Genomic DNA, 27,271 nt, shown 5'->3' with positions numbered 1-27,271 from the left:
CACGCTTATTAGTGGCTCATGGTTGCTGAAAGCCTATGTCTGACTTGACCACAGAGTTAGAGCATCATTCAATCCTCTCAGGATGACCACTCCACTTACTCTGCATCCAGTCAGCTCATGAATTAACAACCCTTGCAGACTGTAACCCTTTTATTTTTTGTCTATACCTTCAAATCCACCTTAAATCTTCTTTACCTAAACGTTGGTTTTAAACACAAACAATTCTTATATTCTATTTTGAAACGCTGTCACCATTCATATATTTACAGTGTTATTATTTACTTAGCCAGCATTTTAATTGCAGACATTTATCCACATTTGCAAACAATAGTTATAGAGCTGAATGACACACAAAACCGAAAGCATAGTCCTCTCATGCGCTCTGCATCAGCTGCCTCATTTGCATGCACACACACTCTTCATCTAAGAATAGCAGCAGGCAGTCAGTGCATTGCTGACTCGACCCACAGAGATCTTTTTTAATACAGAGACGTCTTATATTTACAACTGCACAGATTTTATGCCTTTTAACACCTACCGAATTTCGAAAAATTTAAGTTAACGGTCTAACCGATAGAAGTCCAACTTTTTTGTAATCAATTAACCAGTATCTGTCCAACAGTTTCTGGCCTCATCTCTAAAGTCCCTAACTCAATTTAAAAGTGTCCAACACCCAAGGTCCAACCTTTGCTGCCCAAAAAAGCGCAGATACCGTTCCAAACGGTAAGGAGACTCTATCTCCTAGCTTAATTCCGGGATGCCCTGTACCCCACAGCTAAACCACACTGAACTAACCCTCTTCGCCGAGAGGTCAATGTCGCGCGTCCACGACAAGGAGGGAGCGTAACCTCCGGGCTCTGCGCTTCCTACCAGTCCAACTGGCGTTCTTGAGTAATTTATAATACTTTGGAACAACAGTAAGACACCCAACCAAGTGTAAGACTGAAGCAGGTCCAACCTTATAACCAAAAAATAACCAAATTCCCTAACCTACTAAACGGTCCAACCGCATTCAATCATTACCAGCAGTCCAACTGCTTTAAATCCTCAGATTCTTATCAAAATCAAAACAGACATCCACCAGTAACTTCAGTGAGTAGACTTAAATTTTATCATATCCAATTTGGCACACTTTGGAAATAATTCAACAGGTAGTGCCTTACCTTTTGGATAAGCCGGCTTATGCCCACTCACTTAGACCACTGGAATTCACGTCTGCCCGTCAGACCACCCAAGACCCCGGATTTCTCCGTCCAAACCTCCAACTCTCCTTCCCCAATAACCGGACGAAGCCCCCAAATGTTAAGATTCAATATTGAGGAAGGGTACAAGAGGTGATCGAAGAATAACCACACCGATCCGGCCGGGTGAAGTCAAACGAAGATTTTAATGAATACACGCGTGGGAAGAAAACTCTGTACGCAGACAGGAAGTAGTCTTCGACTTAATCAAAGCATGGACAGATATTTTATAGCATCAGGGTTTATTTAGTGACGCCCCTTCATACGTCACAGATACATTTTATACATAGATCAGATCAACATCATGACTTTTCACCTAGAAAATCATCTTCTATTTTCATGGCTAGCCCTTCCTGTCTACCTTTCAATTCTTGTCTTGTTCCTCTTTCTTGCCGAGACACCAAGAAACGGTTCCTCTTTTACCAAGACAATTTTGCAGTTACAGCCAAACATAACTAACCTCTCCTCTAAATAAATCTAATTTAAAGTGTGTGTGTGTGTGTGTGTGTGTGTGTTGACCTCACATGCTCTTTGTGTCACCTCTTACACTTCTGACCTTTTACCAGACCAGAAGCTCACTGAGACTATGTGTATGTCTTCTACTAAATAAATGTTTTAATCAAGAACCTCTACTAAAACCTTAATATAAAATGATAAAGCTATCTGTTACATTGTTAAAGCCTCGTCTTAGCCTGCGGCTCAAAATAACTTCCTACTTCTTTCTGCATACAACTTCCTGTCAACCTGCAACTCAGTCTTTCTGAAAGAGACACTGTCTAAACTTTGGAATGCAATATCCATGCTGCAAATTATATTATTAATGCAATAACAATTATTTAACAATAGCAGTAAAATAATTTCCCTCCTCGACAAACGCTAATATACACACCACCCTTCAACATTTCTGGTGCAGTATCATCTCTCAATTAAATCCTTTAAATCTCAATACTTTTGATTGTCTCTTAGCTTTCAGTCTTGAGGTTAACTGAGATTCAGTGCATATATCCCACCCATTAAGAGTGCACATGCAGAGGCCAGGTCTTCCAGGTCATGCAGGACACACTAGATGGTTATACCCACATCGGCTGGAGGAGTGCTGGCATCAGCTCTTTCGATGGTAAAGATAGCAAGGGTAATTTGTTCCAGCTCCCTCTGAACAGCTGTAGCTTAGACACAAAAACATAGAAAAATGGCATCCAGTTTTAAAAAAAGAAAGAAAAAGGGCCAAAGCTACCCTTTAATGACGTAAACACAATATTAGGAACATGCACCCCAGTGCGCCACTATTTTAGACTACAGATTCAACGATAAATATAAATAGTTTGGGTATACAAGAAGATTCCCCAAAACATTTAAACAGGTTCCATGCAAATTACAACAACAACAACATTACAACATGCAACAACATTAGTTATTCAAAATTTGGTTTAATACAGATAAAAAACTAAACTAAAATTACCAACCAATTATTCTTTGAAGAGGATGCTTGGGTCTTCATTCAGGTAAAAAGGTAGTGCCCTGAGGACACACTCCCTCCCCTTTTCAATGGTTTCCTTCTGTAGAGAGTGGCAGAGATACAGGAAGAGAAAACAGATATACTTTAGGATGACAGAAACTCACATTATACGCAAAATGAATGACATATCCACTGCACAGATAGACATGTACACAAGACCAACTAATCATCACATGGACATGAATAGTTAACCTGTTGGGCAGGGTTTCCACCACATTATATATGTCCATAATGGAGGTAAAGACAAACTAATACATCATCTTTTTTGCATTCAAAACATAACATAAAAACATTCACTTCTGGTTTAACCTAAATCAAGGGATCAGATTTTACATATGTTTAGGTAATTTTAATTTTCCAACGTTTTGAGTACCAAACTTTGTCTTGCTTAATATAAATGTAAGTGCACTGTGCAGCTACCATACACTAGCTGTTTAAATTTGAAAATGATCTTATTAGCCATAATATTTTGCTACCAACAGAATAACGCACCTGTGTGGCTGGGGCCAAAGTTTGTCTAATTTTCTTCCCTGCAACGCCTCCTTTTTTCTTGAAGACTTTTATGAGCTGGTCAGTGTATTGGTCAAGTTGTGTAAAAAGCCTTGGAACATGTGCAGCAGTAGTAATCCTCACATATTCTGCTTCCACCTGAAAATATGTCAACAAACACAACATACTGTACTGTAAATATACATACTATATGTACACATATACAAACTAAAACTAATGTAGTAAGACCTCATTAAAGCTATAATTTTAACACAAACATTTACACAAAATGCTAATGGAGCCATTACAGCTTTTATTGTCATTTATCAAGTTCCAAAAAATATTGATCACAGCTGATCTGAAAAGAATTTCATGCCTCAGGCCCTTGAACTGCAACCTTTACCATGGTTCAGATGTGGAGAAGAAATAACAGGGGCATGGGATGGGTCACAAAAGAAAACTTAACTTATAAAACAGTTTTGTTTTTAAAAGTATAACAGTTCACATACCACATACAAGCTCAGCAATACCACATACACCACATCAGTATAGGAGGGAGCAGGTAAAGGCAGGATCTGAAATTTATAAAGTAAAACAAGAAATTCATTACTTAATTTCAAGGAGCAAATTATTGTTTGAATTACAACTAAATAAAATACTACTCAGAAGAAAAGCAAGAGATTGACACTGCCATGTGCTAACTTTCTATAGAAGCAATTATCACCAGGTCTGTCGACCTCCATTGTCTGTCCACTCATATGTCTTGAATAATTTTATTAAAAAAATTAAGTGTGTACTTTCACAAACTGTAATTTATAACTACATTGATATGTATAACTCCGCTAGGAAACATGCTGTATTTACAGACCATTTTTACATAATACAGATTACTGATAGAGCAGAACAATGGTGTCACAGTGGCTTTCGCCCTTGACTTTTTGGATTTTAAATGTCACTTTATGCTATCCTTGCTATCCTATTCGATATTTCCGACTCTCGGATTACAGAAAAGGAATCCCAAGAAAGCAAATGGAAAAATAACCCCTTGAAAGAATAACCCCATGAACCCCTGTAGCTAATCCCTTAATAAAACAAAAAACAATAAAAATGTTTCTTACACAGTCCACAAAATAAGCATGTCCAGGACCCAGTAAAACTAATGTAAAACAAGCACACGCAAACGATATAACATGTCTTGTAAGACAAACGCAAAATATAACCATGCTGGACATATAGATACTACACAACATAGTCAAAGAAAAAAGTGGTCTTACCTCTCAAAGAAACAGCAGCTTGGCGCCAAAACAGCCTTTTTCAGTTAACTTTGAAGTCTTGTGCATGAGCAGGCACAAGCCGTGAAACCTTCTTGTTCTGCGCGGTTTCATTACAACTGTTTTTGCATTACTGCCACCTTGTGGATATACAAGGTATATCGATCCTAATTGACTTAACTTAAATGTTATGCGATCAAGTAACACATTAGTATTATGTACGTTGAATAATAGACACAATTACGTAGACTTGATTAGAAAAACACATGTTAACTTAACAAAAACATATATTTTAAGTAAAATGAAAATAAATAATTAATATACACTGAACAATCCACCTCATTCATTTTTTTGAGGGGTCATATGATTGTTGGGTTTTTCTCTGTATCTATGAAGCGCCTTGAGGCGACTTTTGTTGTGATTTGGCGCTATATAAATAAAATTGAATTGAATTGAACTGAACTGTAAAAAATGTCTGAGCCTTTCTGTGTTGACTGCGACATCACTCACGGCACAAACAACAGAAACTAAAGTGCTTTAGAGACTTTCACACTGCAGGTTTCCAGAAAACACAGTTTCAAAATACATGAAAGCTGAAATCTGTGTTAACTCATTTTTGCTGCCTTTAAAGGCTAACAGTATCAGTACTGGTTTTGGTAATACTGTGTATGGCACAGCACTACTCCCACTCCTGTGGAAGCTGGTGTGAGTGCGTCTGCTGCTCCATGCAGGCAAAAAGAGAACATGGAGTCAAGTGGGGGTGTTTCTGTTAGTGAAGCATCACAAAGAGCTGCTCTTTTTACTTCTTACCTAGCTGATGTTGAGAGCAGGCTGCAGTCGCATTACATTTTGGACAAAATTAGTGAGAAGCCTCATTTTCAGCCATCCACTGTTGTAGACGGGTTAGCCACACACTTAGATCTGTTAGATGCTTGGGTGTAGTCTCCACATAAAACCAGAGACTCTGCTGCTGGTATTGATCTGTTGAAGAGTAAAGACATAAAAGTCAGACTGTCTGTCTGTACTTTAAACTGCATTTAGAAATTTAAAGCGTTTTCATCTTCAAATTTTCACATAAATCGAAGATCCAATGGTTCCAAACATTTTCCATCTAATTTGAACAAATGATTGATCATTCATCCATGTGTCCTGTATCTAAAGCTTTCCATGGGTAAGTTTGACTGCTACGCTAATATCTTCCCTTTGCCCGTACATTACTGTTGTCTTCTTACTGGGGAAGAAGTGTTTTCATTGCATATGTTGCACTTATGTTCACTTGTAAAGTTATACAGTATCCTACAAATGTGGCACACTACTGGCAGACAATCAAATCAACATTTAAAGTTGAGTCACACAAAACTACATAACTGACAGCAAAACCTAGAATCGAATGATAATAATCACCAGATTGTGACCGTGTAAGTCCTGAGACAGACTTGGATGATGTAACATTCACTTGGTGTCTTGGTGTTCACAGCTCATTGGCCGTGTTTATCAAACAAACTGTGACTGACTTCTGCTCATTCTAGCAAATGTTGGTGTTGTGCAGTCACTTTAATATAAATATTACAAAACTCCGATTGTACATGGGTCACTCAATCCCCACAATTTAAAAAAACAACAACCATGGTACAGTCTAAACTGCAAATGGATTGAGTTAAAAACTATTCAAACCTGTGCTTTATCAAAAATGTAAACAAAACCTCAGAAAGCTCCTCCTTCTTCTTCTTCTTTAAAAAAATAGCTTCCTACATCATCACACTTCACAAAAAGATTCTAACCACAGAAGACGCTGGCGTGTGTGGATCTTGTTGTTTGGGTTTTCTCGTTGCATGGTAGAGTGTGATCTTTCACTATGTGCAGTAGATAATGAAACGTTACCCTGAGCCATGACTCTTAAACTGTGGAACTACTTGTTGTGCCACAGAGGCTCTTTTTCCACTTTTTTTTAATAATCATGCAGACAAAGAACTTCAATGAATATGAAACATTTGTTTTTAAGCACTGCACAACCTCCTCTCTCTCTTTTTACCACTTAATTTCTGTCAAACATGTTGCTGACATGAAAATGAGCATGTAGACTTTTCAAAGATGTTGTGTTTGTAACCTTTTCAGTTGGATAGCACTGCATTGTTTTCAATAACATTTCATAATGCTACCCTGGGGAAGGAGATCCAGGAAATGAAGACATAAGTTCATATCCATTAGTCCTGATGCATTAATGTAATGACTGCAACAGGCATTGTTTCCGTTTCCAAGGCTGAGAGAACATGCAGCTGCACAACATGAGGCAAACCTGAGAGTGTGAAATATCTGAATTTTGTCTTTTCATTAATTCAGCATTATTTAATGTCATTAATTTTTGGATTATGATATGGGGTATGCCAGTCTCATCCTTGATCACACAGTCTGGATACATATCATTTACAGGGTTTATTGCAATGTGTGATGCACAACATCAACATAAACTGTTGATGGTTACACTGTACCTGCAGATATGTCTATATCCTTTTGTGTGGATACTTGTGTTATCGTGCATTACATACAGTCCCTGTGTAAGCACCTCTTAAACTTATTTTATCTTTATTTTTCTTATTCTCTTATCTGAAGAATCTGAACGTAAATATCTACAAGCTGCCAACAAGTGATGCCCAACTGGGTTTCAAGATCTATCTTAGCGTATATTATAAACATGTCAGAAATAAAGTCAGCAAATAATGTGTATGAACAATATTTCAATAGTTTGTATTAAGGGCTGTTTGGATCTGCTGTAAATGTCCATCCAGACACCACAGAACACAGAAGTGCCTCGCCAGGTCAAAGCTGTTTTTGAAACATAAAGGAAGAATATGCAGGTGTTTATTTTTCACATTGTCTTTTGATGAATGTAGACCAGAGTCTGTCCCTTCATGGTGTGTCAAAATGATTTTAACCACCCAACCTTTCCTTAGGGAAATCAAGTGAGACCAAAAAAGACCTTAAAAATAAATAAATAAAATGTGCAGCAGTAAATGTAGAGATAATGTTCAACTGTGGTACTATCAACACCTATGGATGCGCATGTGCTTGCTTAGTGCATGGAGAGCTTTATCTGTCACACACAACAAACTCTGGTGAAAGTGTCATCTGAGTTTGTGCCTCTTTGGTAGATTAAAAAAGTAAATAAAGTGCCGCCCTTCGCTTTATAGTTGAGGCATATAAGTGGATGCTATAGGGTGCAAAAGTGGAAACATTAGAAAGAAAGTTTAAATAAATCTAGAAATCTAATAGGAATAAATGAATAAATAACTGACTACAAGAAAAATTAGATAAGTGTGGATAGATGAACTTTTTTGGCATTTTATAAATTGCCTGTATTTTATGCATTTTGCTCAAAACCTTTAAGTCTCCATATAAAACACAAGCAAAAAAACTTCTTTTTTTAACAAGCGATTTCAATATCAATCCTCTAAATGCCGAGTGGGGGACAATGTGTGCACTGCAGCAGCACTTAAACTCCACCCCAGCTGCTGCTTCCATCATGCCCAATCCTGCCCATTACACGGATGTTTTTCTTTCCCTTTTCATTTCTGCCATCCAACTCTTGCAAATCACTCAAGGCAACCAAGGAAGACCAAGGGTAAGACACACTACACTTACACTCACATAGATCACCCACTAATTCAGGCAGAGCTGTCCTGTGCGCCTGTTCAGCCGACACGTGTGATCATGTGCACATTTCAGCTGTGACCACATCCAGCAAACATTTCTGCCTTGAGTTACCATAACGGGTCGGTCCTCACGGCTTGATTTAAAAATAAATCAATAAAATATCACAATGAAATTTTGAGACGTAACTTCCCCCGGCTCGACGCATCCCTCTTCTTGAACGTCACTTGTTCCTTGTTAGAAGTTTTTTTTGCGCATTTGTGCGGCACAAAGGCGTCGTGTTATTGTTCTTATACTGCAGCCGAAACTGTTCTTATAGAATGAATCAGACAGACTATACGCCGCAGCAGATTCGCGTTAGTTTCAAAGAGCCAAAGTTGTTCTGTCCTGGCAGCGCTTGCACATTACCATCGCACTCTTGTCTTTTTGTACAATAAAAATTAAAAGTTCATATCTCCAATTCTCACATCTGCAGATTCCCAGTTTTCTCCTCCTGTCAGTTAAACTAAAATCAGCTGGTTGAAGCACAAGTGCGCAGAAAAAAGCGCGTTTGTTTGCGGTTTTCTTTTTATGCTCTTTACGTGTCGTGCAGATACTGAAGACGCTTTGTGACGCAAGTATTGACAAACCCAGTACTGAATGTGGATTTGTGTTCTCCTTGGGTTCTAAGGAGAACACAACATTTCAACATTTATGTTTAGGTCCTGATCGTACCTGTGTTGAAGTTACTGGGCCCTGTTTTCTCTGCATACTATGTGATTATGTGGTTGTATTAATGAGGAGACCCTGAACCCCCAAGCTAACCCATGAGCTACGATAAATGAAGGTGGCTGTAATAACCAGTCCCTCTCCATTCTGTTCGGGTTTAGTTTAGTCCATTCTGTCTCATTAAAATTCTACATTCTAGCCATTTATCTGCACCAATAGTTGGGTTGCGGTCACGTGGTTCTGATGACGTGCGGAGGCAGCGCGATTTTTGAGTGGAGGGCGGAAGTAAACATGGAGGACACTGTGGAGAGTCAGGAGAGCAGCTATTGTGCAACTTTAGACCCCGTTTCTCGGGAGAGATATAAACAGATAGTTAAAAAATATATCGGACGTGATCCGTAAAATGTCCGAATACACCACAGAAGTAAAGGATTTGCCTACTATCGAGGCTGTGGATATCACCAACTACTTGGTCCTCCAGACTTCTTACTACACTAGGCAGCAAATGAAAGCTTTCAAGAGTCTGGAGGCGTACAATTTTTTTGTCAGCGGGTGGGTCCACAACCTTGGAACAAAACGTCTCCGTGATGGATACAGTTTGGTGTTTGCAAGGGTGAGTGTTTGTTCTTATATTGCTTTATCTTAAACACGCTAACAGTTAGCGGTAGCGGCTTTAACGTCAACAAACATGCCACATCCTTAGGACTTCGTTAGAGTGACAGTTGTTTGTTTCAAGGTAAACCATTCTCAGCGGTCTAACGAGACACCTCTGAAGACTTGGGTAATTGCAAAGGAGGATGGAGAAGTGATTGCAGCTCATTGCAATTGTATGGCAGGGTTAGTAGCCTGTTCTCCACTGTCACTAGGCTCAAATCCGGGCTCTCAGCCGTCTGTTGCATATCCAAAATCGCCTCTGCACATCGATGCTGTTCTGCCTTAAGCTTCATTCTTTTCTCTCGTTTGAGAACTGATTCCGATCTGGGTTTTCGTTCATAGCCGAGATTGACCGTCGGAGCCCAGTCCTCCGACTCTTCGTCATCCAAAGCACTTGGGCAGCCTATAGTCCCAATCAAGTCAATATTAGACTACTAACTTAAAAGCACTAAGTAAACGAGAATTTAACGACAACCTAATGCTAATAAGTTCGTTTGCAAACATAACATTACCTCTGACGAAGTGGTCGCTGCAGACACGGGCATTGGCAGACTCTGCTCCTCCCGACTGTAAACGTAAATTTAAAATCCATTTTTTCCTACGTTTTTCGGTTAGAATTTTCCATTTTTCTCCTCTTCGTTGGGCTATTTTTGGTACCCTAAAATACCGTTTATCAGTTTCTCTGGTCGACCTACTGGAGCATCCGTAAACACAACAGGACATAGGCATTTTGCGTACTGTCTGTCTGTGATTTTGCGCTTATCTTTTTCACTTCCGACCGCCAGTCAAATTTCGCGCTTTACGTCGACGTCACGTCTACGTCAAATGAAACCTAGCTATTACACACTGATGTTACGCGGTGCTCTGCTGACCAAAGCACATTATACAGTATGTCTCAAGCAATTTTTTCCATGCAATTTTTAAGTCTATCTAGCTAACATTCAGAGACAACTTGAGGATCAGTAAGCTGCCCAAGATTGGGCTCAGAGATTGAACCATCAATCTTCCAGTTTACTGGGGTGGCTGTAGCTCAGGTGGCAGAGCAGGTCAGCCACTAACCAGAAGGTCAGTGGTTCGATCCCGTGCCAAATATCCTTAGGCCCATCCTAACCCCATGTTGCTCTCCAATGCATTCATCGGAGTGTGAATGTGTATAAATGGTAGACTACTTAGCACTTAAAAGCTCAGAGAAAAGTGCTTGGGTGAATGAATTAGTTGTGTAAAGTGCTTTGAGTGCTCAGACAGAGTAGAAAAGCGCTGTATTTTTTTTAGATGACCTGCTTTGAATTCCAAACACTCGTAACGGCATTTAGCACAACCGCATCAGGCACGATTTTTAAATGTTTTTCCACGTTAAATTCAGCACAAGTTGCAATAAATTGCTTGGGGAGGTTACTTAGGAAATCCCTTTTTTAATTCTGCAAAGTACTAAAGAACATGTGTAGTAAGTTCTAAATGTCAGTTTTACAGCTTGAATTATTCCTTTTTGTTTATTGGCTCTCCTTCATGAAATAACCTTTGGTGTCATTTAAACTTTACCCAGATTATCTGAACATTGTAGTTCTTCACTTGGAGAAAAGCAGAGCATTGCTGCACTACCCCTACGACAATAGCACCATCCCTGCCCTCCTCCATTATTGGAGGGCAGGGATACCTACTGAGCTATCCCTGCCCTCCAATAATGGAGGAGGGCAGGGATAGCTCAGTAGGTAGAGTGGTGGCCCCATGATCGGAAGGTCGGGGGTTCAACTCCACTGAATGGCTACCTTGAGGTACCGTCCCTACACAATGCTCCCCGGGCGCTGCATTGGTGGCTGCCCATTGCTTCACTGGGTGAAATGCAGAGGAACTATTTCCCTATGGGGACTAACACATACACATTATACATTATTATTTGTATATTGTGTTTTATGAATTATGGTAAATGGTCTGCATTTGTATAGCGCTTTTCTAGTCCATAGGACCCCAAAGCGCTATACACTACATTCAGTCATTCACACACTGGTGATGGCAGCTACATTGTAGCCACAGCTGCCCTGGGGCGCACTGACAGAGGCGAGGCTGCCGGACACTGGCGCCACCGGGCCCTCTGACCACCACCAGTAGGCAAACATGGGGTTAGTATCTTGCCCATGGATATTTGGCATGCAGCCAGGAGGCAGCCTGGGATCGAACCACCAACCTTCTGATTAGTGGCTGACCTGCTCTGCCACCTGAGCTACAGCCACCCCACAGCCACAGAATTAGTTGTCACCAGTTAGTTACCACCTTCAAATAATGTACCGATTCTGTTTTTGGGCTGTGCCACGTCATATCGTCAGCATAATATCAATATATATTTGTCATATCAGTGGGATGGAGTGCCCTTGTGCACAAACAACAAAACAAGGCCAGAAGTGTCTGAGAGTGAGAGCCACTGCACCGTCACCGTCTTCCACATGTAGTTTTTTGTGATAGTGCTTCTACATCTTCTTCTTCAGCATGTAAGGATAGACTAGAGCACTTGTAGCCATATGCGTCCGTTCTCAGAAGACGTGCAACCTTGTACTCATGTAGAAAGTACAGTAAACCTTAGCTGAGCACGCCTTGTAGCACAATCCTACTTAACCACACTTGATAATGCTGATATTGGGTGTCAAATTAGATGTGGATTAGATGTCACTGGGCTAAAGAAACAAAAGCACATGCATTTATGTTTTCCATGGCAAACATTGGATGGTCACAGTTTAAAAAATGTTTGCTGGGTTCACTCTTATTTGATGGTTTTTATATTCCTATAAACTACCAAAGATGTGTTGTGACTGACTAAATTCCTTTCATAATTCAAACTGTAAAAAACAAATGTTTTAACCCTAGAACACCATCACTAACGCTGGGTGATTTTTACCAAATATAATATACCCAACAAAAAGTACTTGTCATCAAAATATATAAAATATATGACAACACATGACAAATTAGAGTGGTTTTCTTGTATTTTCAGCTGTGCCATATCTAAGAAAATGGAAAAAAAAAGTTTCATGGGGGGACCCTAAAAAATGCTCCAAAATTTCTGGAAAATTAGCAGTTGGAGAACAAAACAAATCCTAAACAAAAATATAATGATGCTGGAAACTTGGTCTTTGGTCCACCCATTCATGGGATATTTGAGTCTTCCCTGGTGAAGGCACAGTCTCCTTGACACGTGAACAGCTGCAGGAGAGAGAAACAAAAAATGGCATTTTTTGAGTGGGTAAAAATGACCAGTTGACTAAAAATTTTTTTTTTACCATATGAATTCACTTGGAAATCACCACTTGTTGATATTTATTTATAACCACTGCACTAAATAAGGATAACGTGCAAATTCCAGGACCACTCTTACTTACCTATTCCTTACATGCAGTCAGTACACACAGGGTAGTAATGGCGTGGACACACCGGTCGACGGCAGACATGGCACCTGTATCGCGTCTTCCTGTCCAAGCCTGTGGGGCAGTCAGCACACCTCACTAAGGGACCACTGCTGCCACTGGTCCTGCCTCACCTTCAAGAGTGCCAGGGGTAGGGATGTCGAGCACGCTACAGATCAGGACTCTGAGTTGACGTGACAGATTTGAAGAGGGGAGCCTCTGCTCTGCCCATGGTTTGATGAGTGCCAATGCCAAAGCCTGCATATAAGGCCTCTTCTGCATTTGGTTTTCACCTCTCTTCATTGCATTCTCATTGTGAATGATCCATTAGTTTATCACACCAGCATTGATCATGCCATAGAACACGCAAAGGGGCCATCTCTTGGTTTTTCTTCCACAACCATAGTGAGCGCACATCTGGTCAAAAGTATCGACACCTCCCTTTGTTTTGTTGTAAAATTCAATCACTTCAGGCTTACGAGTGGGTCCTATGCTTGGTTGTGTATGCATGGATGACAGGAGCAGTACAACCTTCTTTTTTGAAGCTTTGTCAGGGAGGAAGTACACCAAGGTTAGTTCTTTGGTAAAGAGAAATGCACTGGAGCTAACAATTGCCAAGTTAAACAAACCTTACCTATGTGTTACTCACTAGCTGGGATGCCAAAGACACTAAACCTGCAACAGGGTGACAGCTGTAGTTGAAGAGGGACAGTAAATATGGTGAGCCTGAATGTTGTCACCCTTGAAATGCGGCAAGATCACCTGATTTTATACACTAACACTATCACCGGGTGAAATCCACCCAAAACCTACTTTACCCTCTATCACTATTGCCGGGTGAAATTCACCCAAACACATGCCTGTAGGAAAAAGCGGGATTTGGGGTAGGGAAACACCCACGCCTTCAAAGACGTCAAAGACAATGCTGAAGCTACCCAGGGACCCACCACACTCAGACAAACGCAACATATTGAAAATTATGTAAATACATTTGCTCGGGTGAAAATCTCCCGGCGATAGTGTTCTAGGGTTAAGGTAAAGACTGGATAAAATATCACTGATATGTTAAAATAATAAATAATATTACAGATACTTTTTTTCTCAAGGCAACAGCATCACGCTTTCTTTCTGTTTTCTGTCAAACACTAGATCTGGAAAATGCAAGTCCCAGGGGCTCTTCTCTTCCTCGTCATGGGTAAGCTTACTTCACTGACATCTGAATATGTTAGACTATTTGAAGGATCTGTTTAGACATATAAATTAATACATAGTACGTGTAAATCTAGGTACTAGTGAATGAATGTCTAGTTGTAACACATTGCTTCAGTTTTAAAGGTAATTTGAAAAGAATTTCACATATTTTAACTCTTGGGCTCAACAACCCATAAGAACCATTATCAGCTGAAAACATTGTTTCCAGTCATAAGGGGCGATCGTGGTTCAGGGGATTGGGAAGCTCATCTTGTAACTGGAACACTGCCAGTTGATCCCCAGCTCTGTCTGTCAATTTTATATAAATGCAATCCATCATTATAACATTGAAGCAGACAACAGCCAATTCCAGGTCTCAGGGCCGCTGTACTGCAGGTTTTAGATGTGTCCAGCTGATTTCAATGGCTAAATGACCTCATCAACATGTCTTGAAGTTCTCCAGAGGCCTGGTGATGAACTCCTCATTTGATTCAGGTGTGTTGACCCAGGGTGAGATCTAAAACCTGCAGGACACCGGCCCATAGATATTCAGCAACAGATCTGCTGTAGTGTTCGAAGTCATTTTGCTAATCATAAGAATATGCAACATTATTTAGAAGCAGGCTTTTACTAGCAGTTTGTAAGGAGGCCCACAAGAAAATCTGAATATTTAATCAGAAATAAAATCAGAGTGAAAACTGGTGTTAGAAAACACTGGATGTGATTTTCAGCCCTGTGTCCTATCACAGATGACAAGGAAAAGACATAATTTAAACGTAATATTGTGCTGGATAAATATTTTGCAAATTGGAAGAAAAAAACTTTTTATCTTAAGTAAAAGTAATAATCTTACGGAAGTAGCTTCATATTCATACATCTGCTCACCAGATACTTCACGTTAATTACACCTCGCTAGTACTACAGGCAACAGGTCGAGCTAGTGCTCATGGTGAAATAGAATAGAATAGAATGGCTCTTTATTGTCACTGTTACAAGAAAGGCAGTTTGTGTATTTCACACACATGGAAAGATGCCAATAGCTTATGTATTTACAAAATAATACAGACAAATTTACATTTACACAAGAACGATATGTACAAGTTATATATACACCTGCAAACATACGGATACACTCATGCATACATGCACACATATTTACATATATGTTCCAACGTTCCATTGATCGTCTGTCAGATGTTCCTACAACTTGATCTGAGTCCACCTGTGGAAAAAAGTCAGTTAATTGGACATGCTTTTGAAAGGCACAGGCCTGTGTATATAAGATAAGATAGATAAGATAAGATAAGATAACTCTATATTGTCATTGCACAGTCATATAAGGTCTCACAGTGGAAAGTGTCAGAGGTGTGAGGTGCTTGACTGGCAGGTCTGGAGAGCTGTGTGCCTTCAGTGCAGTGTTGCCAACTCCTCAGTAAGGAAAATCGCTTTTGGCTGTCCTAAAAGTCGCTAGAAGTCACTAAATGACATCATTGCCTAATTTGCATAATTGGTCATGCTAATGTAATTGTAACCTACGTTTTTGGAGACAGAAATAAAATCATGGAAGAGACATAAAGTGAGTTAAATGCATTTAGAATTTAATTGTCACCACAAATTAAATTTCTTTTAGCAATTATTGTTGTTTTTAATGTCACCATTCCAACCCTGCTCCTTTACCCGGGCCTGGACCAGCAAAAGTGACTCAAAGTAGGCATTCTGGGGGAGTTACTTTGTGTGTGTGTGTTTATAAGTAGTTTTAAACTTTGTGATCCACAAAACAACAAGAAAAGATTGCGTTACAGTCAGTGTGGGAGCAGCGGCTTCGCTCATGCGCGTTTCATTTGCGGTTTGGACGCAGGTGTGAACATCTCCTGCCCTGATAGCAGCTGCGTGAGGACTATCTTCTGCCCATGAGTGGCACAGGCGAGGTGCCCACGGCAGCACCCGCTGCTTGTTGAGAGTAAGAGCGATACGCGCTTTCATGTCAAAAAGTTGTCATAAATAAGTCTCCAATAACAGTAGAAAAAGTCACCAGATTTGTGGCTAGTCACTTTTTAGGGAAAAAGAATAGTCGCTAAGTGGGTCTGAAAACTCGCTAAATATAGCGACAAAGTCGCTAAGTTGGCAACACTGCTTCAGTGTCAACAGTGTGGATTTTGGAGTTGATTGGGGTTTTTTTAAGGAGTGAGCGAGGTTTCACAGGAGAGTTGGCTGAGGGTAACAATCACCTGCAGGCTTCCTCTCATAATCCAGGGTATGGCCTTGATGGAAGGAGAAAAAATGAAAGGAATAGTATGGATGGTAGGTGAGAGGAAGTGATTGGTGGTCCAAGTGAAGAGAATGAGAGGGCAAAGGTGGGGAAGGGTGGAAACATGCGCAGAGCAAGTGAAAGGAAGAGGAAAAAGAGAGACGTGAGGGTAGTACAGAAGAAACCGATTTGTCAGAAGTAGAGCAGGGCGATATGACCAAAAATATTTATCACCATATACATTTGAAAATTTGCGATAACGCTATAACTGACGATATAATTGACACTAGACAAAATGCTTTACAACTCCACAACTTTATTAGTGCAAAAAAACCCATCAGTGTATTTGCACTTAAACAAGCAGCTGTTTTTTATGTGCATTAAAGTTATATAAAAATGTAACAGTGCTAATTCCTCGCTGACAGTTTGACCAAAAGGCATTTCAGTGGAAACTGGCCGACATAATCTCAGCATAACCATGTATAATATCCACAAAACTTAAAAAGAGGTTAAACACACACAATACGGTAATATTATGTTGAAGCACAGAACGTATCACTCCGCGAGGCTCCGCCTACGATAGCCGTAATGCTCCGACAATCTATCAAGCGGTGCGGCTTCGTAGCTTAGCAAAGTCGTACTGAAACATCTGACAGATTTTCGAGCGCCGTGCACATAAAATCGTTTCGAGGTCAGTAAACACAACCAGAGTTCAAACATAAGGCACACGGGATTATAAGGGGCTCTGTCGACTTTCAGAGAAATCAAAGGATTGATTTTAAGTGCCCCGTATTTTCCAAACAACACAGTAATAACGACGGCCCGCTAGCATGCTCCACCAAAAATAGTGCTTTGTTGTGTATCTGACGGACGAAAGCTAAACCAGTAGTGATGTGCAATACCACTGATTTCCTTTCCGATCCGATACCAAGTAATATTCAGGGTGGTATCGACGATACTGATCCGATACCGATACTTTGTACAAAAACTTATTTTATTTATTGTATCTCAAATTATAGCGTCATAATGATTACAGGACATCAGATTATTTGTTCTTATCACTTAATAACGCAGAGTTCATCATATAGAAATAAAAAAAAAATGAAGTTGTGCCTATTTGAACACGTTGCCTGCCTGCAGCACTAAAGGACTCTGTGAGAGACGTCTGTCTCGCCCTAGCAGCACCTGTCCCTGTCCTCCTCTTCAGTTCGCCTCAACATACGTTCGTCATATTCTGTGATATGATTTACTCTGAGGTGTTTGACAAGGTTAGTGATGTTGCCACAACCATACATGCCAACCCTCCCGATTTTTCCGGGAGAATCCCGAATTTCAATGGCCCTCCTGAAAATCTCCCGGAGCCACCATTCTCCCGAATTTCTCCCAATTTTCCACCCGGGCAACAAAATTGGAAAACCATATTGCATATTCATAGCGCGGCCCAGCCAATTCCAGTTTACAACAATGGCGGCAGCTACTCAGTTTTAATATTACTCTTATTTGTCTTTCTGGGTCGCATTTTCAGGTGAGAATGTAGCTGTGTAAACTTCAAACATCTGAGCCGACCGACACATCGTCTTCAACCCCCCGCGGTCTTTCACTGCTCGCGTTAAACATGATATATAAGTCACTTTGCTAACTTAAAAATGTTCTTGTTTGGCTTTTTCAGTGTTTTATTTGTTCGTGAGTAAATCAGTTTGGCTGAGATTAAAGTTATTAGATTAGATTAAATTAAATTTAACTTTATTAATCCCTCGGGAGGGTTCTTCCGGGTTTTCACACAGCTGAATAAACATCAAACAGAAAACTAATTAAACAAAGTGTGAGACGGTCGAGAGTTTATGCCAGCGCCCGGTTATATTTTAGATAGCAAGGAGCAGACGGCAGAGTTTCACTCCACTGAGGGAGCTCGTGACGTACTACCCGGCTTTCTTTAGACCGCGAAGGGCGGGTCCTCAGGTGGAAGCAGCCTCTGAATTTGGACACCCCCGGTGTTTCCAGGCCGGCCAATAATAACGGTGACATTTAACGTATTTTATCCGATAAATAAACACTGTAAAATTATCCCCCCCCCAAAACAGCCCTTTTGAATGTCTCCCTAATTCTGAGGTCTCAAGGTTGGCAATTATGGCCACAACACCTCACTTTTTTGCCACATGTATCGCAAACTGTCATGGTCCTGTGTCTGAGGACTCAGTGTTTTGTGTTTCCTTATGCTTTTGTTCATTCCGAGTGTGCATTCTGTTGTGATTTTGCCATTTGTTAGGTTTCTGTTCTTTGCCTGCCTGCTCCCACTTCTCTGTGTTCCCTCTGTCTGTCCATGGTGTCATTGTGTCTGCTCATGAGTCTGCCTGTCAAGTTCAGTGTCCTGTCTGGTTCTCTGTGTCTGTTAGTTTCCTGTTTTACTCTGAAAGTTCATGTCTCATGTCAGTGTGTTCAGTTTTACCTCTCCCCTGTTTCGTTAGCCTAATTGCTCCCAGCTGTGTCTCCCCTCTGTGCTCTGTTCAGGTCCCTGCGTTTTTGTTGCAAAACAGTCTGTGTGTTTCCGGTTTTACTTTGTAGGTCTGCCTCTCATCATGTCCATTAGTGTCAGCTGTGTCCACCCCTGCATGTCATCTCCTCATTACCTAGTGTGTATTTATAGTGTGTGTTGGCTTCTGTTCATCGTCGGATCGTCTGTGTTTCTTGGTGTAACGACGTCGCTCTGCATTCTCTGCTCCCCGTTTCATGCTTAGGTTTGTTATTTAGTTTTCCCAGTCTAGGTTTTTCAGTCATTCGTCTTTTCTCACTACCTGTTCAGTCGCTCCACTTCTGCAAATAAAACTTCACTCTCATCACCAGTCAACTGCCTGCATTTTGGGTCCTTTTCCTCCTATACCACACGGCTCACCCCGCCAGCCGTGACACAAACCACGTCTCAGCTGTTTGTGGAGATAAAATACGTCCGCACAATTACACTCAGCCATTGTTATACAGCCGTATTTCGCACATGACTATGAAAGGCGGAAGAGGAAGTAGTTCCTTTGAATGTAGACAATCCGAATGTTATAGTTTCTTTCCACCGTGTTCCTGTTAGTGATAAACTACAAATTTACCCTAAATTACTAAAATATCGATATTTTAATGTGAGAATCGATTCTAGAACATAAATGTTTGATATCGGAGGAATCGATATTTCAGGATCGATCTGCACATCACTATAAACCAGTTCCACACCACTGAAGCTGCAGCATTTTTACAAACCAGTTCTGGTTCATCTGTTTCATTCAACGATTTGCTTTCGCCGCCATGCTTTTTCCGACGTGTGCGTATGAAAACAAAGGCACTGCGCATGCGCGTTTTACTAATATTCTATCGCGATATTTCATTTTTCTATTGTTGCCCAAAATTATACCAGTATTACCATGAACGGTATGATATGGCCCAGCCCTAGTCAGAAGACAAATCTGTAAATGTCAGTGCAAGCTTTGAAGAAGAGGGCGTAAAGAAAATCAATCCTCTTAAGTTGAGAAAAACACTTACAGCACAAGTTGGACAAATCAAAAATGCTAAGATTCTTGAAGATTGGAATCTGCTGATTGGTTGTAACACAGAAGCTGAGGTGGTAAAAGTGAAGAAACCTGTGGGGGTTTGTGTTAAAACAACTGTAAGAGTAGTAGAAAGAGAAATAATGGAAATAAAGGAGCCATTGTAGTAGTGCTGTTAAATGTAAATATGAAAGAAATGGGTGAGAATTTATAACTCAGAAACAGGGAAGTTAAAGGAGTAAGACTAATGACAAGAGGTCCACAGAGAGGAGAAACAGAACCTGTGGAGGTGGAATTTGAAACAGAAGAGGTACCACAGGTGATCTTCATTGGATTGATGCGTTTCAGTGTGATGGAGTTTGTACCCAAACCAATGAGGTGTTAGCAGCAATTTGGACATATTGCTAAGATGTGTAAAGGAAAGAGGAGATGTGTCCGATGTTCTGGAGATCATCAGCAAGGAAAATGTGGAGTTGGAGTAAAACCAAAATGTTGTAGTTGCGGAGGAGAACAGTGTTGCTTTTTGGGGATGTGAAGTGCCGAGGCAGCAGACAGTTGCTCAACAAACGAGGATCCTGCAGGAAGTGACAGGTGCAGAGGCGTGTTGTTGAGCAAGAGAGACCGAGTGAAAAACCCATGATAGGGAAGAAACGAGTAATGAAAAAGGCTGTGGACACGGTTGAAAGAAAAATGGAGGAAGACAAGAAGAAGATGGTGACATTTATTGTAATAAATGCAACATGAGTCCAAGACGGTAACGATTCAGATTATTGTGAAGGCGGCATGTCATAGTTCACCTGATATTCTTCATATCTAAACTGTAGTTGGGCAAGTCAAGAAGGGGAATGTAATGGTTCAGTTTATACCCATATTAATCCTACAGTGGAATGCAAGTCGTCTTTTGTCAAACGGTCAAGATTATAAACAGTTTATATACAATCAGACAGAAAAACATGGCATAATTTGTATACAGGAAATATGGTTGAAGACTTTTTTGGACTTTATTTGGATATACTGCAGTTAGATGTGATAGGAAAGAAGGGAATGGAGGCGGGTGTCACGGCGAGTGAAAAGAGCCGTGTAGAAAAGGAAAAGGAGGATCCAAACGCAGGCAGTCGTGAAGGTGTAAAGGTGATTTATTGAACACAAAAAGAGAGGCAAACGGCAAAACGGAGAACTAAACTATACTGGGACAACTAGACTACTGAGCACGAACACGAACCTGAACATAAAGGAAGGAAGACGATGGTACATGATGATGACGGCAGGGAACACACGGATGAAACATGGTGGATATGCAGACGGACCAGCAACTACAATGACAGAGGACACGACTTAAAATACACACAGAGAAACACAGGGGAATTACACACAGGTGGTGGACACAGCTGGGAATAATCAACAAGATGAGACAGAGGTAAAACTGAACACACTCACATGAGACGCAGACCTTCACAATAAAACAGGAACAAGAAACCATCACACTAAGACGCAGACTCGACAGAGAGAGACAGACAGAAAATGACACATGAAACTAAACCCACACAAAACATGAGAGCACAAATCTTAAACCCAAATAAACAGAAACATGGAACTCTAACAATAATAATAATCATCACACCCAAAACCACAACAATCATTCAAAAAATAAACTAACAATCAAAACTCAAAATACTGGTTCGAAACTGACCCAGAACCGTGACAGCAGGTGTGTTTCATTGAGTGTAGTATTCCATATAAAATAAGAGAAAGGGGATTTGGAGTATGTAGGAATGGAGGTATGGATTGGAGGGAAGGTATTTTATGATCGGTGCACTGATAATTTGTTTAGGGACGATTAAGACAACACCAATATGTGCTTTACAAGTACAATCCGAAGAATTGTTACAAGGCAAGTGTTAAAGGTTAATTATTGTATAAATTTGAAAGGTCATAATAAAAGTCATCGTATTAGAGAAATGTTAGAAAATTGTTGGGAAAGAGGAAAGGATAAAGTAGTTTTGGGTGGGTTGGTGATAATGAAGCTGGAGCATTTAAAGTTTTAAAGCATTTAAAGAATTCAGTCAGACAGTACAGTGGCTTTCAGGCCTACGTGGACATGGCAATACATTAATGTAGGCAAATCATTATTGGATATAAAGAAGAGAAAAATTACAACAGATATTTGTCAAGAATGTTAGAATAGAATAGAAACCTGCAGTCAGTTTGGACTGAAGAAGTCACTTGGATGAGCGACGAAACGTTTCTTCCACTGAAAACGTCCAGATGAACAGAATCAACTGTTTTTACTTACCTGGATGACTGAGGATTATCTACAGACATCAGATTGTAACGAGGCACAGGTCTAAGGAAGGTTACAGAACAATGTCTATAGCCTTGAAGGTTTCAGTGAGCACAATTTGGAACCACCAGGACTCACTAGAGCTGGCTGCATGGCTAGCAGGAGGGACCAGGGTAGAAGGGTCTTACCCAGGGAGGTGACCACGAATCTAATGGTCACTCTCACAGAGCTCCATTGTTACTCTGACAAGAGAGGTGAACATTCCCGAAGGACGTCTATCTCTTTTTTTTGGAAGCAGAAACTGGGAGAGGCTGGAGGGAAAGACGTACACAGCAATGGACGGAGACATCCTTGATGATAACCTGCTCCAGAACGCTCTGGACCTCAGGCTCAAAGTTTGATCTTCCGACTGAACACTTTTTGGAATAAAGCTGTAACGTGACAAAATGTGGAGCAAATGAAGTGCTGTGAATACTTTCTGGATGCACTGTAGACTGTGGAGTTTAAATGATTCTCAGTTGGTACTAAGGGACCCAAAGTGTGTGCAAAGATTAACCCATCCCTACACAATTACACCATGAACACCAGCCTGAACTGTTAATGTAATGATACATGATATATGTGGTTTACACTGAGCTCTGAGCCTACCATCCAAATCCCACAGAAGAAATCGAGACTGCGTATTGTTTGCGTAACAATGCAGTTCAACGCCCACTCACATCTTGCATCAGGTGATCTCAATAGGTCCCGTGATAGATTAAGGCAAGGTCTCACAATGGTTTCACCCGAAACTCTGCTGATAAGGACCCATATCCCTTTTCACACCTTGGCTCATGTGATGAGACACAACTCCCACTAGGGCTTAACTACCTGGGACTCTCCACCATCCAGTGTTAGAACTGAAGAACCTCTTCGAATGAGAGGCGAAACATCTTCAGGAAACTTAAAGAAGTCCAGTCGCTTTTCTTTCCAAGCTTCTTAGACTACCATGACCTTGATAACTGAGACCCTTCACACACACTACTTCTGCCTGCAAAGCAAAATTGTCACGTCCAAATTTCCATTTGTGTTAATGTGAGATCTGTAGTGATTATGGATGTATTCATTCATTTTCTCACTTAAGAGATTGTCAGGTTTGCTGGTAACTTTCAGTCTACGAACAAGAGCAGCTTGAACCCTCTATAACAGCGGTCTCCAACCTTTTTTGCGCCACGGACCGGTTTATGCCTGACAATATTTTCACGGACCGGCCTTTAAGGTGTCGCGGATAAATACAACAAAATGAAACTAGTACCGAAAAAAGAAGATTTATTCATAACACACGTGAAAAGACCCAGGAAAACCGAGTTAACGATAAAAAGACAACAAAATAACGCTGAAAACTGATAAAAATCCTGAAAACTATACATTTCACACCTGAGCCTCAACTCTCGCGGTCAGGTACGAAACGACTCACGGACCGGTACCGGTCCGAGGCCCGGGGGTTGGGCACCGCTGCTCTATAAGAATGGAAACTATTGAAAATAAAGTTCCTGAACAGCTGAATGTCCTGCTTTTTTTTTCAAAAATCAAAGTGAGTTTTTTTGAACACTGAAGCAGGACTGGGCAGGACACCGGCCCTGAGGCCTGGAGTTCCCCACCCCTGCTCTAAAGTGTGTGAGCTAAATGATAGTTCATCAGCACTAGAAGTTCTAAAGTTTAGTTTGGGGGAACTATTAGAACTGGAGTTTTGTATATACATCTGAAGAACGCCTTGACTGTGACTGTGTATGACATGATGTATCCAAACATCTGATTACAGGCTCTATCTCTGCCAAAAAGGTGGGGGATTTTGGTGTGTTTACTGCTTGCATCGACACAAAGGAAAATAACAGTCTCAGGTTCGAGCTTTCAGTGTTAATGCCACTATCACATCGAATGCATATGCTGTACTGAACCCTAACATTAAATGGAGTGTGCCTTATATTAACCATACCATTTGATCTTTTCAAAGATTGCAGTGCTACTATCAAGACTGTTCACAACCTCCCTATATGCCCTTCAGCTGTGAATTCAAGACATCGAATGGAGGTATACTGGCTACAATGAAAAACACGATGTGCAAGAATTACACTGTCCCATTAACAGAACACAGTCTTAGCGAGTTGCAAGAGACTGGTAATGTGACAAACTTCACATGCACACTGACAAGAAACAAGAGGACTGAAACGAAGAATATCACCATAGACTACAAGGCACACAAAGAAAAACGTAAGTATTCATTACACAGCAGCCCAACTCTGCCCCCAGATTTCTTAGCAAGATGTTCTTGTCCCGGTGTGCCAACATTTTATTCACCAGATGACCCAGAATGGGTTCCATGGTTAGGAGAGAAATGTAATACTTTTGCAAAGGAGATCAACTAATCAATAATCATTACTTTAAAGATGCAACGCAGTTGTAAAAAGCCTAGTTGGAACTACCACAAAGGTCATTTTGAGCACCTTGGGAAGTGTTGAATGCCCGTTTATAGACAGACATTGTCCACTTTGGGATTGCATGTGTGCAAAATTTCACAAGCATATAGCCACCTTTAAACTGATGAGCAAATTTCACAGGTGGGTAGAGACAGAGACTCATAGCGAGGATTTAGTTCAGCAGGTGATCATTTAAAGGTCAGTGGCCCAGCCAGTCTTAAATCTTCACTGTAATCAAAATACAAGAGAAAGTGATTCATTTCCTGATTTCCTGTTGCTATAAATTGCTAATACTACCCAGTCATATGCAAAATGTTAACAAATAGTTTTTCATCCATTGTGGGTTTTTTGTTTTGCTTTTGTTGATTTGTTTATTTCCATTGTAAAAACTTACAATAGCTAAAACTGGAAAATGAAATCAATATTTTGTGCCAGTATTGAGCCCCAACTGTGCTTGTCAGTGTAATAATTTTGCATAATTGACACAAATATCAAAGTAAGTTGATGCTTGCCGGTGTCCTAGTATTTAAAATGGATTTATCAATAATTATTATGTAAAAATTTTTGAAAAGTGCTCTAATGCAGCGGTCCCCAACCTTTTTTGCACCACGGACCGGTTTATGCCCGACAATATTTTCACGGACCGGCCTTTAAGGTGTCGCGGATAAATACAACAAAATAAAACTAGCACCGAAAAAAGAAGATTTATTCATAACACACTGAAAAGACCCAGGAAAACCGAGTAAACCATAAAAACGATAACAAAGTAACGCTGAAAACCAATAAAACCCTGAAAACCATACATTTCACACCTGAGCCTCAACTCTCGTGGCCCGGTATCAAACGACTCACGGACCGGTCCGAGGCCCGGGGGTTGGGGACCGCTGCTCTAATGCATCCAAAGCATTTTGAATATGTTCTAGGCTTTAGGGGACGATGGTTAGCATACAGTTGACAATTTCCTGGCAAACCAGCTTCCAGTTTGGATTCAGGAGACAGACACTATCTCTACTTTTAAAATTCAAACTTTCCTTTTTGCTAAAGCATATAGTTAGGGCTGGACCAGGTGACCCTGAATCCTCCCTTAGTTATGCTGCAATAGACGTAGGCTGCCGGGGGATTCCCATGATGCATTGGGTGTTTCTTCTTCACTCACTATGTGTTAATAGACTTCTCTGCTGAATCGTACTTGTTATTAATCTCTGTCTCTCTTCCACAGCATGTCTTTATCCTGTCTTCCTTCTCAGATGGCGCCGCCCCTCAAGGTTTCTTCCTGTTAAAAGGGAGTTTTTCCTTCCCACTGTCACCAAAGTGCTTGGTCATAGGGGGTCATATGATTGTTGGGTTTTCTCTGTATGTATTATTGTAGGGTCGACCTTACAATATAAAGCTCCTTGAGGCGACTGTTGTTGCAATTTGGCGCTGTATAAATAAAATAAAATTGAATTGAAAAATAGCACACTCGATAATTAATCAGATATCAAAGAAAATAACTGCCAGGTTTAACAATTCTGAATAACTAGTGCTTGCAATGTTACTGATTTATTTATTTTTAATACATCTTTACAGTAGAATAGATCTGCAGGTGAGAGACAGAATTTGTGGTTAAAATAATCTAAAATAAATGAGCTCATGTCTTTTTCTAATCACGTTTCCTCGATCCTAAAGCTTGCCAGATACAACACTGAAATGAATATGAGTGTTGTCCACTCATGCATGGTGTGGAGTGCCGCAGTTGAATCCATGCAACTTGATGTGTCAAGAGAACAGATCAAAGAAGTTAAAAGAACTCGAGCTCAATAAAAGTGCAGTTAATTCATTCAAACTGCAGCAGAAAGTGTTAACTGTGTAGCAGACGCATCACTGTCAGGCTCCATCAAACAGGATGAGACAAGCTGTGCTCTTCTTATCCTTACAGAACAAGTCCCAAAGTGCTGTGCTGCAAGCCCAACCTCCCTGTGGCCTGTGGTGCTCCTCACTCTGTGGAGAGTCGTTGACTCCTGATGAAGCAAGCATGAAGGAGGGTCTCTGAACGCTTTGACTAACACAGATGTATCTGTTCCATTTAGGCATTTTGAAATTTAAGAAACTTTCTTAAATACATTTCTATGCAGGCTTCCATTACTTGCCTGATCCCCAAGTACATGCAATAATGCAGTATGTTAACATATAAACTGAATTCCAACTATGATATATGATAATATGATATATTAAAGACTTATGAATTAAAAGCATTAACTCACTTCCGCTGTATCATTATTGCTTTGTTTTTTAATAGGACGTTTGGGCGTCATTGAAACCAGCTCCTGCTGCACATCGCAACACAGTATTCAAAAGCACCTTAGTTTTCCAGCATTAAGAGTTTGTGGGAAAACATAGATGTGAGGATAGGGAAGCTCAGCGTCATAAAGATCTGATAGGAAGGAAAATGAGTTCACTGAGTGGGCGAAGCTGTATTTTTGTCCTTCTGTGAGCTCCAAAGATATTGGGACACTGTGCAAAATGGAAATAAAAACAATGGAATGATCAGCAAATCTTAGAAACCCATATTTTATTTACAGTACAGCATAAAATATACACCAGATGTTTAAACTGAGACATCATACTATAGCAGGAAATTTGCATATTTTAAATTTGATGCCAGCAATA

General features: G+C 40.4%; 1 protein-coding gene and 2 long non-coding RNA genes across 7 annotated transcripts; 1 reads left to right on the top strand and 2 right to left on the bottom strand.

Moving 5' to 3' along the window:
* Positions 1-2,136: 2,136 nt before the first annotated feature.
* LOC113037001 (uncharacterized) lies at positions 2,137-4,568 on the bottom strand. 3 transcript variants are annotated; one of them, XR_003274539.2, is made up of 5 exons: positions 4,521-4,568; positions 3,756-3,821; positions 3,250-3,405; positions 2,705-2,797; positions 2,137-2,407 (listed from the first exon to the last, which is right to left on the bottom strand). It is a non-coding gene; the product is annotated as an uncharacterized LOC113037001 (long non-coding RNA). The 3 variants fall into 3 exon arrangements; XR_013901322.1 differs by lacking the exon at positions 4,521-4,568 and adding an exon at positions 4,365-4,512 and having other exon boundaries at positions 2,251-2,407; XR_013901323.1 differs by lacking the exon at positions 3,756-3,821 and having other exon boundaries at positions 2,251-2,407; positions 4,521-4,549.
* Positions 4,569-7,987: 3,419 nt separating this feature from the next.
* Positions 7,988-26,865, top strand: LOC113036816 (uncharacterized). 3 transcript variants are annotated; one of them, XM_026193334.2, is made up of 5 exons: positions 7,988-8,136; positions 14,069-14,114; positions 23,968-24,046; positions 24,160-24,416; positions 26,541-26,865. In XM_026193334.2, the coding sequence occupies exons 1-5, from the start codon at positions 8,038-8,040 to the stop codon at positions 26,624-26,626; spliced, it is 567 nt and encodes a 188-aa protein (XP_026049119.2). In that variant the 5' UTR covers positions 7,988-8,037; the 3' UTR covers positions 26,627-26,865. The 3 variants fall into 3 exon arrangements, 2 of the variants coding, with proteins under 2 accessions (XP_026049119.2, XP_026049118.2); XM_026193333.2 differs by lacking the exon at positions 7,988-8,136 and adding an exon at positions 9,135-9,486; XR_013901321.1 differs by lacking the exon at positions 7,988-8,136 and adding an exon at positions 13,622-13,639.
* On the bottom strand, positions 12,485-13,465 carry LOC145420042 (uncharacterized). Its single transcript, XR_013901324.1, has 2 exons — positions 12,896-13,465; positions 12,485-12,719 (listed from the first exon to the last, which is right to left on the bottom strand). It is a non-coding gene; the product is annotated as an uncharacterized LOC145420042 (long non-coding RNA).
* Positions 26,866-27,271: the final 406 nt, after the last annotated feature.

Source organism: Astatotilapia calliptera, chromosome 14, assembly GCF_964374335.1.
Source record: "Astatotilapia calliptera chromosome 14, fAstCal68.1, whole genome shotgun sequence".
In the NCBI taxonomy this organism is placed as follows: domain Eukaryota; kingdom Metazoa; phylum Chordata; class Actinopteri; order Cichliformes; family Cichlidae; genus Astatotilapia; species Astatotilapia calliptera.
This window is presented reverse-complemented; position numbering and strand designations above follow the sequence as displayed.